This window comes from Falco peregrinus, chromosome 12 (genome assembly GCF_023634155.1).
Source record: "Falco peregrinus isolate bFalPer1 chromosome 12, bFalPer1.pri, whole genome shotgun sequence".
In the NCBI taxonomy this organism is placed as follows: Eukaryota; Metazoa; Chordata; class Aves; order Falconiformes; family Falconidae; genus Falco; species Falco peregrinus.
The window spans coordinates 26,930,523-26,947,609 of record NC_073732.1 but is presented as its reverse complement, the minus strand read 5'-3'; the positions used below and the strand labels follow the sequence as shown (position 1 = coordinate 26,947,609).

The window sequence follows — 17,087 nt, the reverse complement described above, 5'->3', positions numbered from 1 at the left end:
TCTCTGACATTAGGGTGCTTTATTCTGAGCCTGGCCCTGCTTGTTTTGTGTCAAATACTCCATGATGTACATTTTACCTGCATTTTCTCTTCCTGCTAATTTTTTTTAATATCTAAAGATCAGATTCATGGCATGTGACTTATCCTTGAATATGACCTTTAAACAATGAAATATTTCTGATCTACTCCATGATTATGAAGCAAAGATAGGAGCTGACAATATGTCTATTCCTAACGCTGCCACAATTTACCTTCGTTTCCTCTCCTTCTCCCTCTTCGCTCAGTCATTGTAAGCAAAGCAGAATCTGATTTTTTTTCATACAGACTTGCCAGATTTACCCTATCCTCCTCCACACAGATATTTCCACTCTCCTCTTTGTCCTGGTTCTTGGCGTTTTTTTTCTCTTCCCTGAGCATGTCTTAGCAGTAGGATACATATTTTGATACAAAGGTATGCATGCATCTTTTTTTAGTTTCACTTTTAAACATAGACTGATGTATCTTGGCAATTGAGGGGGGCTATAGCTTATATTGGGCCACATGAAACAATTTCTACAGCCTATTTCTAGCTCTTACTCTAAAGGAGATCTCAGTTATCCTGGTAACAGCTCCAGGACAGCCCCACTTTGGAGCTGACTGTGCTGAAACACTAGAATCAGCAGAGTTTATCAGCTCTTAGCTGTCCTGATGTAGCAACTGCTGAAAGCAGCCTCTGAAATAAGGGTGGAGCAGACAACAATGATGAGAAGTATGAACTCTCAAGAGTTAATGCCTGCCTCCGCCTGTGAATCATATCCTTGCAGGTAGGGAGTTTCCATATAAGTTGTCTGTGGATCTTTTCATAACTTGGACTCCTCAATTTCAGGCCAAATATTGCTTACTTTAAGGAATAAAGAAATTAAGGACAAAATTGATCATGTTTTGGACCAAAGTGTCTTTACTTAGTTCAGGCTTCCTTCCTGTAAGGAGAGGGTTTTCATTTCAGCTCTCGCTGCTGGAGTTGTGGGACAAGCTCTGTGCTGTTGCTGTGCACTTGGATCTAGCCTTTGGAGGACCTCGGGAATGGTACAGGCATCTGACATCCTTTGTGAGCTGACAGACACTGATAGTACGCTGAATTTTCAGTTTCCTGAGATTTAAGGTGGTTTATCTTACCACAACATGTTGGCAATTTCAGCTCCCTTTATTCCTTTGACTGCAACAAGTTTGCAGCAGGGCTGCATGCTGGATGACGTTTGCTGTGGCTGTAGGAGCTGGTGATCTGCACTTTTTAGAAAGAGTCTGGCTTTCCGGCTGACCCGTTTTTTGAGTTTCTGATCAGGCTTGGCTTGGAGGGAAGTACTGATACGATCAGAATAAGGTACTTCAAGGTTTGTGCTGGAAAGTTCTCCAGGCAGCTGGAGAGCTTAGTGCAAGCTAAGAAGCACCAAGTAATTTAGCAGGCAAAAGAGATAGGTTTGGTTTTTAATTGTGATTTTGTATCTACTTTGTCTGACAGAACATCCCACTATCCTTCTGGAAATAATGAGGAGCCCACCTGGTTTGGGAAGTGTAGGAGGGGGTGTGGGAATGCCATGGGGCGGTAGGATGGAGGGGCGCACCCTTTTTCATGCGGTGTGCCATATGCTGATCTCAGGGAATAGATGGGACTATGTTTTCCTCCTCCTCTGGGGATTAATGTCAGCAGCAGAAACTTCTTCAAAGCAGGAGGGGTGTGAAACAACGGTCACGCACTGCTCGGACAACCTTTAATCCCATCTGGGACAGCAACAGCAGCAAAAGTCACTTTCCCAGGAGGGCGAGCTAGGTGCGGCCACAGCTCTCGGGGGGACTGACAAGCTGCTGGCGGGGCCATGGGGCAGGGAGACACAAGAAGCTGATGTCTCCTGCTGTCCTGTAACCCCACTGCCACATGCTTTCTTGTCTCTCAAGAAGGTAACCAATACTCCAGAAGGGGGTGGTTATCTTTGTCATGGTTTATCACTGAACTCTGCTGTTGTCAATACCTAGATGCACAAAGGGAGTCCAGATAAATGAATTGTTGCCTTATCTTGGCTAGGAAGACTTCTGGAGTTACCAGAGAGAAATGGGCTCCATGCAAGAAGCAGTTTGTGGTAAGATAACTTGCTGATGATATAGCTGTGGTCTGGTATTTCAGGAGTGAATAATTAAAATGACTTGGGTATGGGTTGACTCGTGCACTGTGAGAGGACAGTGCTTCTTTTGATGCAACATTGATCGTTTTTGTGTGATTATGAGAAAATTATGACAAGTTCAGTAATATTTAATTTGGAAATTAGCCTTTTCTGCTTTAATATTCAAATGCTCATCCTGGCACACTGCCACTTGTCCACATCTCTGCCCCAGAGTGCAGTAATCCATCTGCGAGAATTGTCCCAATTCCGGCACACACATTCCAGGGCTGTGTGAGTGTGATTTGCAGTTTGTATGGTTCTGCTGGTTGTTACTACACCCTACTGTACTTCTTTTACAGTGGCTTAAATAGTTGGGTTATTTTTTTCCTAGTAATTAGGGAAATTAAATTCTAGAAACGGAGCATTGCCTTGGTAAGAGGTGAAGGGAGGCAGACACAATGCATCGTATTCACAGTCCTCCTTGGTATGTGCTGTGTGCTTGCTGGGCAGGGCTAATTCTGCGCGTACAATATCAGGACAACATCTGTCCTTTGCAGCAGAAACTTCCTGCCGTGGAGATTGGAGTGATTTCCCTTTACATACCAATTTTAGTTGTAGGCAAGTTTCTAAGAGGTACCTCTGTGGAGGCACATTTCTTACGCCTTAGTTTTTGCATGCTCTTGATTATTGCTGTTTGCTCTTTTGGAAGGTTTATCTAAAACGGAGCCTTTATAAAAATGATTATTTTAAATACATTAATAACATTTTTCACTTGATAAAACCTTTAGGGCCTTTTTACCTTTAACCATAACTGTGTATGAATCATTGTAAGTGAAAAGAACAGTAATTTTTTTTTGCTGAATTTGCATCCAATGTAAGAATCTTAAATTATGGCCAAATAACAGCAATAATAAAACTTCAGGAAAACACCACTGTACTTAAAAATCCTTGAGATTTCAAAACTTCATAAACTCAATGTCTCATTTTTCAGGGAATTCCATGTAGATGAAGTCAGACACTCAGATGATGGCCTGTCTCTACAAGTGACTGGTTTGAACCCAGGTGCCGTGAAGATGTGTGGGAAAAGCAATGGCAGTGCATCCCTGCCAGCTGCCTGGGACTGTTTTGCCAGTCTTTTCTAGAAAGATCAAAAGAAAGGATGGAAATAGAGCTTTCTTGTTCTTCTGTTGAGTAAGCAGTCAGGCAGGAGCCACTGTAAGGTGTTCTGGGGGTATGAAAAGGACTGGGAATATCACTCTTCAAATAAGTTAGCACCACATTTAGTCACTGCTCACATAAGCAGAGTTTAGTTGGCAGCTGATCATTGGAGATGTCTGTATCCCACTGATGATCCTCTGAGCTATAAACTGCTGCTACCCTCTTGGAAGCTTTGCGTTTTAGTTCATGTGATAAAGGGTGTGCATGAAAATAACTTAGAAGTAAGCCTGTTAGATGTGCAGAGTCACTGGTGGCAATGCTGATCCCTGTTTCCTGTGCAAGACCACCACTCGGGAAAAGGTCCCTGGGAAGCTTTTTTTTAATAGTCTTGGGTAAAGGCTGCCTGGAGGGGCTTCAGGGGGAGTCTTCTAGAGGTTCATGGTCTGGGCGTGTGTGTGTGTAGTTGCCCTCAGTAATGGATTTGGGAGGTGATCCATGAAATTGGCCAGGAAACCTTTACAGCAGGATAAATGCTAGCTTTGATTAAATGAAATTAAGAAAATGAATTTTGAACAAGGGAGGTGTGGTGCTGGCCAGCTGAGCCCAAAGATTTCTTGGCGTTTAATTTAATGATGCATTTGTACTTTCAGGGTGGATGCAACTGGAACTGGTTCATCTCCCTTTCTGCTTTCGTTTCATTTATCACTGTTGGATTATTGGTCCTGTTTACTCTTAACATAGTCCTTTCATTTGCTTTCTTTGGTGTAAAAAACTTCCAGCTGCTGTGCTCAGCCTGAACTGCAATTAGCATAGGGTAATAATGGAGCAATTAACTAAAATTAACATGGAGTAATAATGAAGCAGGAGAAGAGTGTGCCCTGCCAAGGTGTTTTATAAAGAGCCCAACACTACACCCTTCACGATGGAGTTGGTGCCCATATGCTGTACGTACCGAGCCGTCTGCTGGAGTTACTGGCAGCCCTCCGAAATGCCACCCTCCTCCTGCAGCTTGTGGCTGTTACAGCAAATGGTGCTCCCGTGTTGGTGTGCAGATGTAATCAGATGAAAACCTCTTTCCATCGTGTATGAACGGCTTCACCTACAAGGAAAATGTTTTCGGAACTGGAGCAGAGTTTCTTTCCTATGCTGTGGTGTGGTCTCAAGCTGTCGGAAGTAGTATCCCACCTCCTCTGTCTTTCAGCAGGGGAAAAATGTTTCTGTTCACTGCTGTGTGCCAAAAATGCTTTGAAATCCCCTGCTGGAACCCACTAATTTTGAATATTAAGTAGCTAGAGTTATTTGAGCTTTTCTAGTAGAAAGGAGAAGTGAAAAGGGTTGGGAAAATCTCAAAAGGCTTTTTAGCAGAGAGAGGTTGTTTTCAGCTGTCTCTTTCCTTCCTGGTGAATACTTCTTGCCCAAAAACTTTAGAATTCAGTAAGGAAGCTGAAGAACGCATACAAAAAAAGTGTTTTCACTTAAGTAAGTCTGCTGGGACCCTCCCAAAGAGAAACTGCTGCTCTTTTCCTCCCTCTTTCGAGCACCTCCTGCACAGCTAAACACAGATAACCGGAATAAGGAAGAGAAGTGCTTTGCAAGAATCCCACCATGAGAGGTCAGTGGAAATTCCCTCTTCCTGAACGAAGCTGTTTGCTTGTTCTGTTTGCTTTAAGTTAAATGTTTAAATAGCAACATTGTATCGGGGTGTGTGCTTCTTGAGATATGAGACCCAGCCTTTGCATACCTGTAAGGAAGTGTTTTCTCTCATACTCCAAAAAGCAGGTCAGTTGTGTTTGGTGCCATTGGGAACAAATGACCTTTCTGAGAAATTAAAAAAAGAAGATGATGTTGGAAACAGGATTGATGGGGAGATGCCGTGGCATTTACATCGTGACATTATCTAGTAGAATCTTTTGAGGATAGGATATTGGGAAGTATTTTTGGGTCAAGCAGCAACTTCCTAAGTAAATATTTCAACTTTTTCACCTCCCACATTTGGGCTGTTACTTTTATTCTATGAAAGCAATCACAGAAATTTGCACAGGTACTCAATGTTTTTTGTCTCCTCCAGTGCTTTATTACTATAAGTGTGATTACAGCTTGGTACCTCATATTTGCAGGTTAGCAGCTGTGATTAAACTGATACAACAGCTAAGCCTTTGGCTCCTGTATGAGCCTAAACGACTCAATTGTTGTGCCACCAGCATACACAGGTATTTATTGCCATAATTTGAAGCACATCAGTGGCTGTCTGCAAGAGAATTCGGGCGCATCCATGATCTGCTTGTATTGGCAATATGAACAAATGCCTCAGGTGTGAGCCAGAACCTGAACACAGCTAGGAAGTGGGATATGATGAACATGGCCTCTGACAAGCAGGAGACCTGTGCATCCCTAAGAGTTGCCTTCAGTACCTCCTGAGCAGGTCCGCAGAGCAGGATCTGCGATGAACTTTCTAGTATTTTTCTTTTCTTCCCCCCCCACCACCAGAGGGAGGAGAGGTCTTGGGCTGGAGGATGACCATGGCAGTCCACACAGGGGTTTATTTAAGGGGGTATGAAATGTTACCCTGAAACATTTGCAACAAAATAGCCTGTCTGCCATGGTGTCAGCCTGGCCCACACACATCCTGGGTATTTATGAACAAATAGAAAACACAGGAAGAGCAGAGTCATGCACTGAAATGTTATTTCTGATGAATAAAATTTTATTTTTCTCTGAAAAAACTGCATACACATGTTCAGATCTGTTCAACCGTCAAAACATGTCTCAGTTTCCAAACAGTGTTCTTTTAAGCATGCAGGACCCCACTGCAGCTTGGTAAAGAAGTTATGAGTTGGGTTTTTATAATCCTATAACTGTGCAAACATAATTTGAAAGCTATTTACATTTTGCACCTCTCACTTCTAATAACAGTAGCATCAGCTGTTAGATACATGCACTGTATAGCTATAGCTTATGATTTGGCATTCACATTTGATTTAGGTGTAGAGTGAAAACCAAACAAAACTTCCATTGTTCAAGAAACTCCCTACAGGCAATTATAATAAATCTAATTTCTTCTTTATAAAGGAGATCTCTTTAAGCACTCAGACTTCCCTGCAGTTATGAAAATATTACTTCAGCTGTTTTCTGGATTGTCTTCCTCTGGTGCAGACATGCACTTTGCTTGCCTTGGTGGATGTGAGCAGAAAGAAAAGATGTCTCGGTTTTTGATCAGAGAAGGCAGAAGTGCACTGAAACAGAGCCAGTTCTGTGTCTTTCTGTCATTTTCAGTAAACTGCAAGATTACCTATAGTATGTTTTTACTATCTTAGACTATCTAAACTCAGATGAAGCAACTTTGATGCAAAAAGTTGGATTCAAGTTCATACTCGTATTACTTTTGCTTCTCATTTCCTCTGCCATCCATTAAATAACAGAAGTCAATAGCCAGCCAGATATTAATACTCAAATCATGCTGTATTATATTCATGTCTTTATATTCTCTAACCTGGGTCAAAGAAGGCGTGGTATGTTTTGCCACTGAATTCTGTTGGCAGAACTTCTTAGTGCATAATGAGGATAGTACCGCTCCTCACAGCCATCATAAACGGTCTTTGCTGTTTTATATGTGCCAGTGTGATTAAATTAGGGTGCTGAAAGTGGGAGCCGGTTGAATATTAGGTAAATGTGGCATTCCAAGTGATGTTTTTCATTTTCTCACAGCAAAAGCTGGCCTGTGTTTCTTTTAATGGGAACTGTGCAGCTAGTAGTCAGTGCATTATTCTGCTTTTCAGTTACAGGAATTAAGCAGGCTTATTTTGTAAGAGAAAATGGTATTTTCACAGCTGCAAAAATGCCTCAGAATTAATACATGTAAGTGAAGAAGACACTGCATCTCACAAGTTGCAAAAGCTGCTGTTCCCTACTCTGGCAAATTCAGTTCACGATGGAAACCGTGCTTTCAGGCTGCTCTCCAAATATCTGGGAGAAGAACTCAAAAGCCAGGCGGACATGGATGGGGACGAAGACATAAGCTGTGTACACCACCATAGCGAAAACAGTCACAGTGATGGTGTGGAACATGGATCGCTCCCAGGGCTCCAGGACATAGCTGCAGGTGATCAGTAGGTACTGGTAGTACAGCCAATAGATATAGTCCTTCACATGCTTAATATCCATCTTCAGCTTTCAGTGGTTTTGAGAAGATGACCTGTAATGATAGAGAAGTCTGGATTACAGCTGCAGTGGGAAGGAAGTCATGGAACTAAACAATGATGCAATGACCATAATTTCAAATTTGATAATATGTGTAATTGTTACATAAAATAAAGTTCAAATAGAAATAATGCATCAGTGCCATCACCAGCCTCTGCTGCCATGGAGCAGCGGAAAACAATGCTTATCGCTAGTGCCTGCTGCTTGCAGTTATTGAAGCAGTATCAGTTAGGCACTTTCACGTCCTGCGTTCTGATTATGAGTGTGTTTTGCTATTCATTTTGCAGTAGGAATTAAAACTGCATTAGCTTACAAAGGCAGAGGGTACATGTGGAAGTAAGGGAGACACACATTTAAAAGGGAAGGTTTGGGGCCAGCTTCCACAAAGGTGGATGGCAGACTCATATACTCTGAAATAAAGATGAGATTAAAAGAACTGCTCTGTAAAAACTCTGCTTCTGGTATTCATTCTTATTCTGCAATTGTTGGGAATAAAGAAAAGACAAGCTATGAAAGGGAGGGAAAAAAGTAATCTCAAATAGCAGAAGTTTTTGCCACTCATTCCAAAGAAATAAGATACATTACTGATTAAAAGAGTATTTAATGCCAGTTACAAGTCTAGGAAAGGTTTTTCTCTTAGGTAATACCTTTGTGCATTCATTGTTCCCTTCTCCATGCAGAAAGAAGAACAGCTGAGCAAGTATTAACTAGGAAATGGGGTTTTCCTTCCACTGTTTTTTGTTAAAATTGCTTTTCAGTATTTTACATCATCTTTAAATTCAGGCTAAAAACATCTAAGAGAAAACACAGAGACAGAATGATAAGCAACTTCATGAGGCTCTGTAGAGAGACTCCTTTATTTTGGGGATTGAGTTTAAGGTCACACAAGCTCACCAGGTCAGCTCACAGTAAAAGGGAACACAGCAGACTTCAGTCCTGTTGGAAAACCTTCCAATGTATTATTTCGTTCTACACTTCTGTTGCCTAAATTGCCTGGAACAGAGATGCTTGGACACGTCACATCCCTCCGGTGTTGTGTTTGGAGTGAGTTTTGGGCAAGAGAAATTTTCTGTCCCTCAAGGCAACAAATACTAAGGTAGCACTGGAGAATTTGCAGTGTGTGATTAAAATAACGATGGGCCACTGATACAGGCCAAATATATTACAATATTCAGTGGTTTACTGCCTCTGGAGTCTGTACAGTATATTCTGGTGGTATGTGGGCATTTTCTGAAGGGAAGACAAATTGCCAATAAAAAGGATCCCTGGTTTGTTTTGTAACAGCTTTACTTTGGTTACTGATGTGTAAAAATTTTGTCCAGTGGATGCACTGTTAAGTGCACACACCTTGACAGACCATATTTCTCCATCTTGCTTCCTTTAGATCACCGGTATGGCCAGCTCAGCATTCCCCCGTTACCTTGCAAATGGAGCATCCTGCCAGACTAGCTTACACCTCGCCTGCTGGAGGTGCTGTAAGATAGATTTTTGCCCCTTCTTCTTTGGGAAGGCAACAACTGCAGGCTTACTCTAAGTGTGGCAGACTTTTGATTGAATTGGCACCCCGAGTGTCCAACATTGTTGATAAGGGAGCTGACTATCTTTGTTTCCCTTCCTTCCTCCATGCGCTGGCCTCTCTCCCAGTGTTTCTCCTCCTGTCCCTCAGCTTCCTATCCAGATCTTGCATCTGTTCCCCTCTTGCAGCTCAGCTCTCAACACCCTCATGAATGCAACCTTTTGCTGGCAACAAGCACAGTGAAACTGTAAACACTGTGCATTAAAAAAGGGAGGGAGGCTTGTTTGTGTTAGCAGATTTTATGCAGATTTTGATGTACTTGCCCCATCGCCCACCCAGCCTTTACTTTCTACCAGCCCCTCTTCTGTGTCCTCCAACCGTCAGTACCTTCCCCCAATATATCTTTTTTCCCCTCCTTCTCCCAAAGCAGTCCGTTCCCTTCGCTTCCATCTTCCCTGTATCTCCTAGACCAAGAGGCCACCTACAATGCTTTTGCGGGGCAGATCACTTCCATTTTAAACTTAACAGTGACTGTCTTTGCTGTGAACAGCTTCACTTGCAAGGGTACAGGCTGGTGAGGAAGGCCACCATTGGTTTCTGTCCTGGTATGAATGGAAGATGATTCCTTTCAGAAGATTTGTTTTAAGGCAGGACTCAAGAGAGGCCTTAAAGCCTTGTAAATATTGCAAAGCCTGTAATAAAAATGGCACAGCTGGCAAACTGTGACTCACTGGGAGCCAAAAGTGTCTCTATTTATACTTTCTGCAAAAAGAACAGCATTTTTCAATGAAGAGGTTAAGCCCTTTCCTATACAATTGAAAGGAAAACGATAAGGGCCCTCTCATACTATCTAGGATTATGGTATTTACACTGGGGTTATACCTGTGCTAGTTAAACTCATACCTTTCTAGGGTAAATATCTGTTAAGCCTGACCACCATGCAGAGAAACTGCAAGGCTGGAGCACTTGCTGTGGATGTTTAAGGCTATAAGGTTATCAGAGCGGTGCTGCAGTGGTTTTGAGGGGAGAGATCCCAGGCTAATGGAGCTTTCTGCCCACAGCGGCCCATCCACTCGTATATCTCAATACAGAGCTGATATAAGGAACAGCCAACAACAGGAAAAAAATTCCCCAGGCTGATATTTTACTGATATTAGACCAGTCTACCAGGCTGCAGACTCACCACTATCACTTATTAGACGTTGCTGTCTTGGAGGGAAGCATGAATAAAGTATGAAGTAATTAAAATAAGGAGCAGACCTTCTGATTTATTCCAAAGACCTTGTTACACTTTCTCTAGCCTGGGGATTGCATTTCTATTCAGCTCGGTAGCCAAGTCCTAGCAGCCAGCCTGTGCTTTTTCAGTTCTTCCAGTTCACGGCACAGGGGGATAACCCCGTCCCCCAGCACTCAGGCACACCGGTAATGGGACTCCCTGGACTACCAGCAAGGACATAAGCAGTCTTAATGCAGAGGATACACGGTCTCCAAATGAATGACAGAGGCTGAGATAAGTAAAAGAAAACCAGTCACATTACAGTCATTGTCCTCACCGCTAAACACACTTCCACTGCATTTAACCTACCCAGAGACTTTCTCCGTTAGCAGGACTGTCTTGGAAATGCAGCAAATGTGAGGGGTATCTTGGGATAATGCGATTCTAGATGCATAATTTATAAAAGGAAAACACAGGATGGAAAGAATAAAGAGCCATCTTAAACCAGCTGCTGAGTCAATGAGATACAAGAATCCACTGCGCTACTGTGACATAGATACCTCTCCTGAAGGTACCCCATTTGCATTAATTCAGGGCCAGTTTTAAGCATAAGCAATAGCCCAAAGCTCCAGAGATCTCAGGCAGCTTTACCACCCAGGCCAATTACCTTGTAGCAATAACTAAAGGGAATGGCAGATGAGGAGATAAACTTTTGAGGCTAAAATTTCTGTATTTTAAATAGGACTTGTCCTAGAGAGTGTCTACTTACATTTTTAAGCATTACTGATTTTTATTACATTAGTGCTGCAACCAGTTGGTGCTCTGAGTTTAAAGGGTCTTGTGTTCTTAGCTCATCATTTCTCAATATTCCAGCACAGGAGATAATTTGCTATTATGCAATTTTAACTTAGCACTCATTTGTCTACAAATTTGAATTTAAGTATTCAGTTGTGTTGTGGAAATGCCTTCCTGTTTAGAGGCCACGGGACTGTCACAACCAGCTATGAATAAAATTAATACAATTCAGCTTCTAAAGCCATTAAGCAATATTCAAATTATTTTCAGCAATTTCACCTCCAAGCAAAAAAATCAAGAAGAGAAACCTGTAAAGCAGCTTTTATTGTTTCAAGTGGCAACCTATTTTTCTGGCTTGTTGACATGTCTCTGATTAGGGCAGCTGAAAAAGATAAATCATCATAAAAAATATCCCAGGTTTCATTTAAAAGCATGCCTAATCTCAAAAATTTATTTATTAATAACTGTAGTTCCCAGCGTTGAAGCTAGTGATTGGAGTTGTAACCTGAAGATTCCAGCGTTAAGTACTTTACTAAATCATTTCTGTTTTGAGCAACAGGGGTTTGGGGACTTTGTTCACACTAACACTCTGCAGCTCTGGACAGCATCTAGCAAAATGCATCTGCTGGGAAATTCCTGTGGAAAGAAACAGTCTTGTAGGGAAACTGGGGTAGACTGGTTTCCAAAGAATGCTTGAAAAACACCTTACACCCTCAGCAGGAGAGTGTAGTTGACTTATACAGAGAAAAAGTGTTTCCAACATACATTCAGGTCTAGATAAGTTTATCTAGAGCGGGGAAAACAAACCCTGGAGCTGGAGATAGCCCCCTTGAATGTAAAGTAGGGCCAAGTGTTCTAAACAAGGTAGGAAGGAAAACCAAGCAAACAATAAGTCCATCCCCAAATGCAAATATTTAATTGGCCATTTGCTAAATAATTGCTGTGATAGCACAGAAGCAAGAGTTGGTGGGTGTTGCAGAATCCTAAGGGATTGCACTCATGCTGGAGCTTAAATAAAATCCTGCCACAAGCCCCTGCAGCTTGTGTTTGGTCTCATATGTAGAACACCTACAACATGCAGGCTCCAAATGGCAGGTGTGATGCGGGAAAGTGCAATAATTATTTTCAAGTTGTCCGATATGTAAGTAATTTCACCTCTTAGAAGAGGAATGGGTAGTCATCCCCCTGGGAATGGAAATATCTCTCCTTTCTGCAAGTTATTTATCTGTAGTTGTTATTACTTATTTGTAACTTTACTGTGTTAAGGGTTTGTTCTGCTGTTACTCAGAATATCCAAATTGATCCAATGCACCAGTCTTGTCCCTCTTAATGCTAACATAACTCTGGGATGAACCCATTGATTTTATGTAGAAGGACAAACATTTCTGTAAGTGCAAAGAGAACGACAAAGGGATTCACATTCCCAGTCCATCATGCCTTTGCTTTAATATGTTTTATTCAGTGAGCACCAAGCATAGCGCATAAGGAATGAAATACAGGTCCTGTGGACCAGTAACTGGGAAGAAATTTAGATGAGGCAGCAGTTAAAATTGTGCAGAGAATCTGAACACCAGCATTTCCCAGGGACACCATCTCAGTCTGTTCCTCTATTGCATCTGTGCTGCTCAGATTCCCCATGCGCAGCATGGCCTGTGGCCATATAGCATCAGCTCAGCCTAGAAAGCTGCCTATTACCTACTGACAAGCAGAACCCTCAGGTCACTGTAGTACTTAACACACGGATGTTTAAATGTACCCTAAAGCTTGTTTTCACAGGGAGGTAATGCCAGACAAAGAATGTCAATGAGAAGAGCAGCAGTAATCACAGCATAGCTCCCACTATGGACAAGTATGCACCAGTAAACATCTTTACATATAGATTTTAATAAATAACTAACTCTGGAGTAAAAATGTACAGCAGCAATCAGGCTGTCTCTGGTTTCTCAGCATTCATCTTCCCGAATCAGCACCTCATCGCATGCTCGCCCATACATTACTGTCAGCCACTGTGCTACAGGAACCGTGAATTCTTCTTTCTTATGTGTTCTTGTCACCATCCATGCAACACCAGAGTGAAGTTCAGAGCTGGTAAAATTTTGTTGCTTGAACATGACTCAGACATTTTGCATGTGGGTGAACATGGTTTGACTGTGCCTGTGGGGGTTTTTTTTGGACAAAAAAAATCTTCCAGGAGTAGAAAAATATGTGAGGAGTGGACGCGGTAAGACAGAAAAGGGAATGGCATTTTCAGCCACATTTCTGCTTTACCTTGTTCAGAAGAATGAACTCCAGCAGCTTCCTCATCTGTAAACGCTAACCCTCTTTCCTGCCGAACTAAGTGGTAGCATGTAGGTGCTATTTTGTTTCTTTTAAGTGTAAACAGTTACATGGTGCCTACAAGACCTAAGAGTCTAGCAAATACCTTTTGCTGTTGGCAGAAAGACTTCCTTTTACCTTCCGCAGCTTCAAACAAGGCAGCAAAACACTCATCGAGTTGCTCTACAGGAGTGGCAATGCCACACCTGCACAAAACCTGACCCAGACTTTCACAGTGCCAGCTCTGAACACTAACCTAGTCCTTATGTGCATGCTTCTTCAACAGCTCTTCAGTAATCCTGCAGTGCCAAGCATTAGTTTGGTGCTATAGTTTAGCTGAATCTGTAACTGGAGCAAATGGATTCTTGTCAGACTCTCCACCCAGACTGCAGAACACCCAGATGATTTCCGAATTACCATTTGCTCCTTCAGTCAAGTTATATACACAGATCGAGCTTATGATGGCCTGCAACAACATGGGCAGTAATTTTAAGCGTGGTATATAAACTATTTACCCTCAAGAATGGAGAGGATGATCTATAGCATCCATAAGGACCTGATTTGGAGAGAGGCTCCCAACCATTCAAGTTGAATGCAGTTAATGGTTAGACTGATTTCATGCCTTAACTGCTGCCTGAAAAACTGTAGGCTGCTCCAAGCAAAAAAACCCAAACCCATATTAAGAAAAATAAACTCCCCCTTAACTCTGAAGCCTGGCTAATATATTGGCGCACTCGCTTTTCTCTATTCAGGCACAGAGAAAGGAGAAGATGCAGCTTCTGTAACAAAAACACCCTTGGAGCAGCTCTGTCCCATTTTCTTCCAAGGCCAAATTAATTTCTCAAAGAATTTTCTGTTCTTCCCTCCTCTGAAATTTCCTCAGTTATTTTCTTACATAACTACCTTCTTACAATTTATGCACAGACCCTTTCCTTTCCAGCTTTCTCTGGGCTGGGCATGTTCTGGGCTCCAAGTCCTCCCCCTGTGACAGGACTTGCACTGTGGAACAGAACTGGCCGTTGTTGATAAGTGCTGCCAGAGAACAAATGTGAATTGGCAGGTTGAAATCTCAGAGCAAGCTTCCCCTGTATTTCCAGTGTAAGCATAGTTTACTAACATGGTTTTGGACAGAGCTGATTCCCAAACAAGACCTCAAATCTGTGACTAGAGACCAGCACCAGGTTTAAGTTGCAAATACTTAAAAATTTAGAGTTTTTGAAGGGCTGTTCCAGGAGGTATCTAAGAGCGGTTTTGGCTTTGCTCTTGGTGACAAGCCTCCATTCCTGTGAGACTTTTTGGGTTTGGGATATCAGCTAGATCCTTCAAGGGGACTTAAAAGACTCTAAAGTTCAGAAGGTTGTGTAAACACATCACTCTATAAATAAGATAGCTAGGATTTTTTGAGCTCTACTAAAAGATCTTTCAAATGCAGTTCTTGTTTTGTTCAGACTCCTTTGGTTTGCTCTGAGTCATTTCTGAAGCAGCTGAAAATAGTAGCTGGTCTTGGGTTATATGTACCACAAGAAGGTGAATACTGTCATAGTTATGACAAGTTATTAGTGAAAAACAGGTACTAAACTCTTGTGCAAGTGCATCTCCTTTGAGATCTAATGAAAGGAAGCAGTATTGCATCATGCCAGTTATTGCTCTAAAGGGGGGAGGGGGAGCATAAAACCAAAGTGAGATACCTGCAACAGATAAGCAAAAAGGAAGATTCACATTTTTTCCACAGAAACTGGTTTAATCCCATCTATGCAATAAGGAACAGCTTCCTTCACAGGCCACTTCATCCCTATGAGCCAACAGCTTTGAAGGCAGAAATCTTGGTATAGCAGGATACCCCTGAAATTTGGGAGAGCCAAGCCGCCCTTCATTTTTTGGGGGGAGAACACAACAAGAAATACTCCTGTCGGACAGCAGGGCAAGACAGAGCTTTTCAAAGTTGCAACATACTGCTGTGCTGATTTCTCCTGAAAAGCAGTAGGAGCTGGGGGTATGTAGTCTTTAAATAAAGCAGATGGCATGGGTGAAGAGAAAGGAGGAGGTCTCTGGAGTGACCTGCTGACATCTTCAAGTGCTTCATACATGCCTATACGCCCACGCATGAGGCAGTGGGAGCTGTGGGAGCAGAGCTCCTGCTAAGCAGGGGAAGGTGGGTTCCCCTCCACAGGGACATGACCAAGCGTCACATCACAGCCCAGCTGCATGGGCTCCTCTCCTTTGTGGCACCAGTTTGGAGAATACTCACTTGGCTCTACACCAGGGCAACGGCCAGGCTTGCGGTACACAACTGCTGCACAAATAAAGCTCAGCAAAAACAGGATTGGCAGAACACAGTGCAGAGCAACGATTGCTTTTCCCTATCAGCCAGCTGGAGCACCCAAGTCTTGCTGCTGTTCGCTGCATCACTTGTCCTGGACACTTTTTGGTCACAGGGGTGATGGAACAAGTATTCCCATGGCCCTGAGCTGCTCCCCAGGCAGCCTTTCACCACATCTCCTATTACTGCTGAAACAACGTACATGCTCTGTGCAGAGCTTCCCCATGTTACTCCGCCAAAACCACACCATCTAGAAATCACTCCATGGACTTGCAGAATCGCTCTCAAGATAGAGTTATTTGTGCCGTACTCATGATATTCATAAACAAAAGATAAACATCCCAATTCCTAAAGCATTTTAAAAGACACAGTCCAAAATGTACCACATGTGCTGATCAAGCAGAACAGCAGCATTTACTACAGGATTTCTCCTCCGTTGTATCCCAAGTCTGCTTACACAACAGAGAGGTACTCTCGCACCTGCTTCATACTGCAGGATTACTGGAAACAACCAGCAACTCTAAGAAACCCAAAGAGCAGAGACCTGCAAACAGCAAGTATTGCCACCACACCGGTACAAATAGCACCTTCACCTTCACCACCCCTCCCCACCTCTTTCAACCTTTTTAATTCTAGGCATTTGCCTTGTTTCCAGTGACTCACTGCTAAGGCAAACCACCTTCCCAACAGCTGTATGAGCAACAACACCTGGAAACCTGACTGCAGATCTCCAGCAACAAGTCCAGAGAGACCTTGCTGGAGGCCATAGGTAGCACCACCAGGCACCTTGAGGAAGGCAGACAGCAGATCTCAGAGGCTTTCCTGCTGCCACCCCAGCCCCAAGGCCTTTGCTCCAGCGCTTCTTACCGAGCTGCCGATGGCAGCGCAGAGTGCGCGGCTCCGCTCGGCCAAGGTCACCGGCGCCTGCATTTGGGGAAGCCCCGGGACGGTGCCGGTGCCGCCGCGGGCCCTTGGCGAGCGCGGCAGGGGGTGGCTGGCCACGGCCCTCACCCCCGCTCCACCGGGCTCCGCGTACCGCCGCTCCCAGCCCAGCGCTGCCCGCCCCGCCGCTTAAATACCTACCGCCCCGCTCCGCTCCGCTCCGCGCCCCGCCGGGGCCGGTCCCCGCCGCCCCGCTCCGCGCCGCCCCGCCCCGCCCCGCTGCCGCAGCCGCAGCTGCGCGCCCCTGGCCCTTGCGCCCGGGCGGGCGGTGCGGAGCCGTGCGGGGGTGAGGGGCTGTCACGGCCGGGCCGCGGGGCGGGGTGCTGCTTCCCTGCGGTGCGGCTGCGGCGGCATCTGCCGAGGGCACTTGCGTAACGCGCTCGGTGTCCCCGCCGCAGGAGCGGGAGCGCTCCGGGGAGCCGGGCACCGGCCCCGCCAGCCCTGCCCTGCACAGCTGGCGCCGGAGCGCCGTGCACTCGCCCTAAACGCTTTG

The 17,087-nt window shown here is 44.0% G+C and overlaps 1 protein-coding gene across 2 annotated transcripts; it reads right to left on the bottom strand.

Annotated features, from left to right (window-relative positions):
• Positions 1-5,532: 5,532 nt before the first annotated feature.
• SPTSSB (serine palmitoyltransferase small subunit B) lies at positions 5,533-17,087 on the bottom strand. Of its 2 annotated transcripts, none has more exons than XM_055817337.1 (2): positions 16,736-17,087; positions 5,533-7,484 (listed from the first exon to the last, which is right to left on the bottom strand). In XM_055817337.1, the coding sequence occupies exon 2, from the start codon at positions 7,451-7,453 to the stop codon at positions 7,211-7,213; it is 243 nt and encodes an 80-aa protein (XP_055673312.1). In that variant the 5' UTR covers positions 7,454-7,484; positions 16,736-17,087; the 3' UTR covers positions 5,533-7,210. The 2 variants fall into 2 exon arrangements, with proteins under 2 accessions (XP_055673312.1, XP_055673311.1); XM_055817336.1 differs by lacking the exon at positions 16,736-17,087 and adding an exon at positions 16,520-16,716.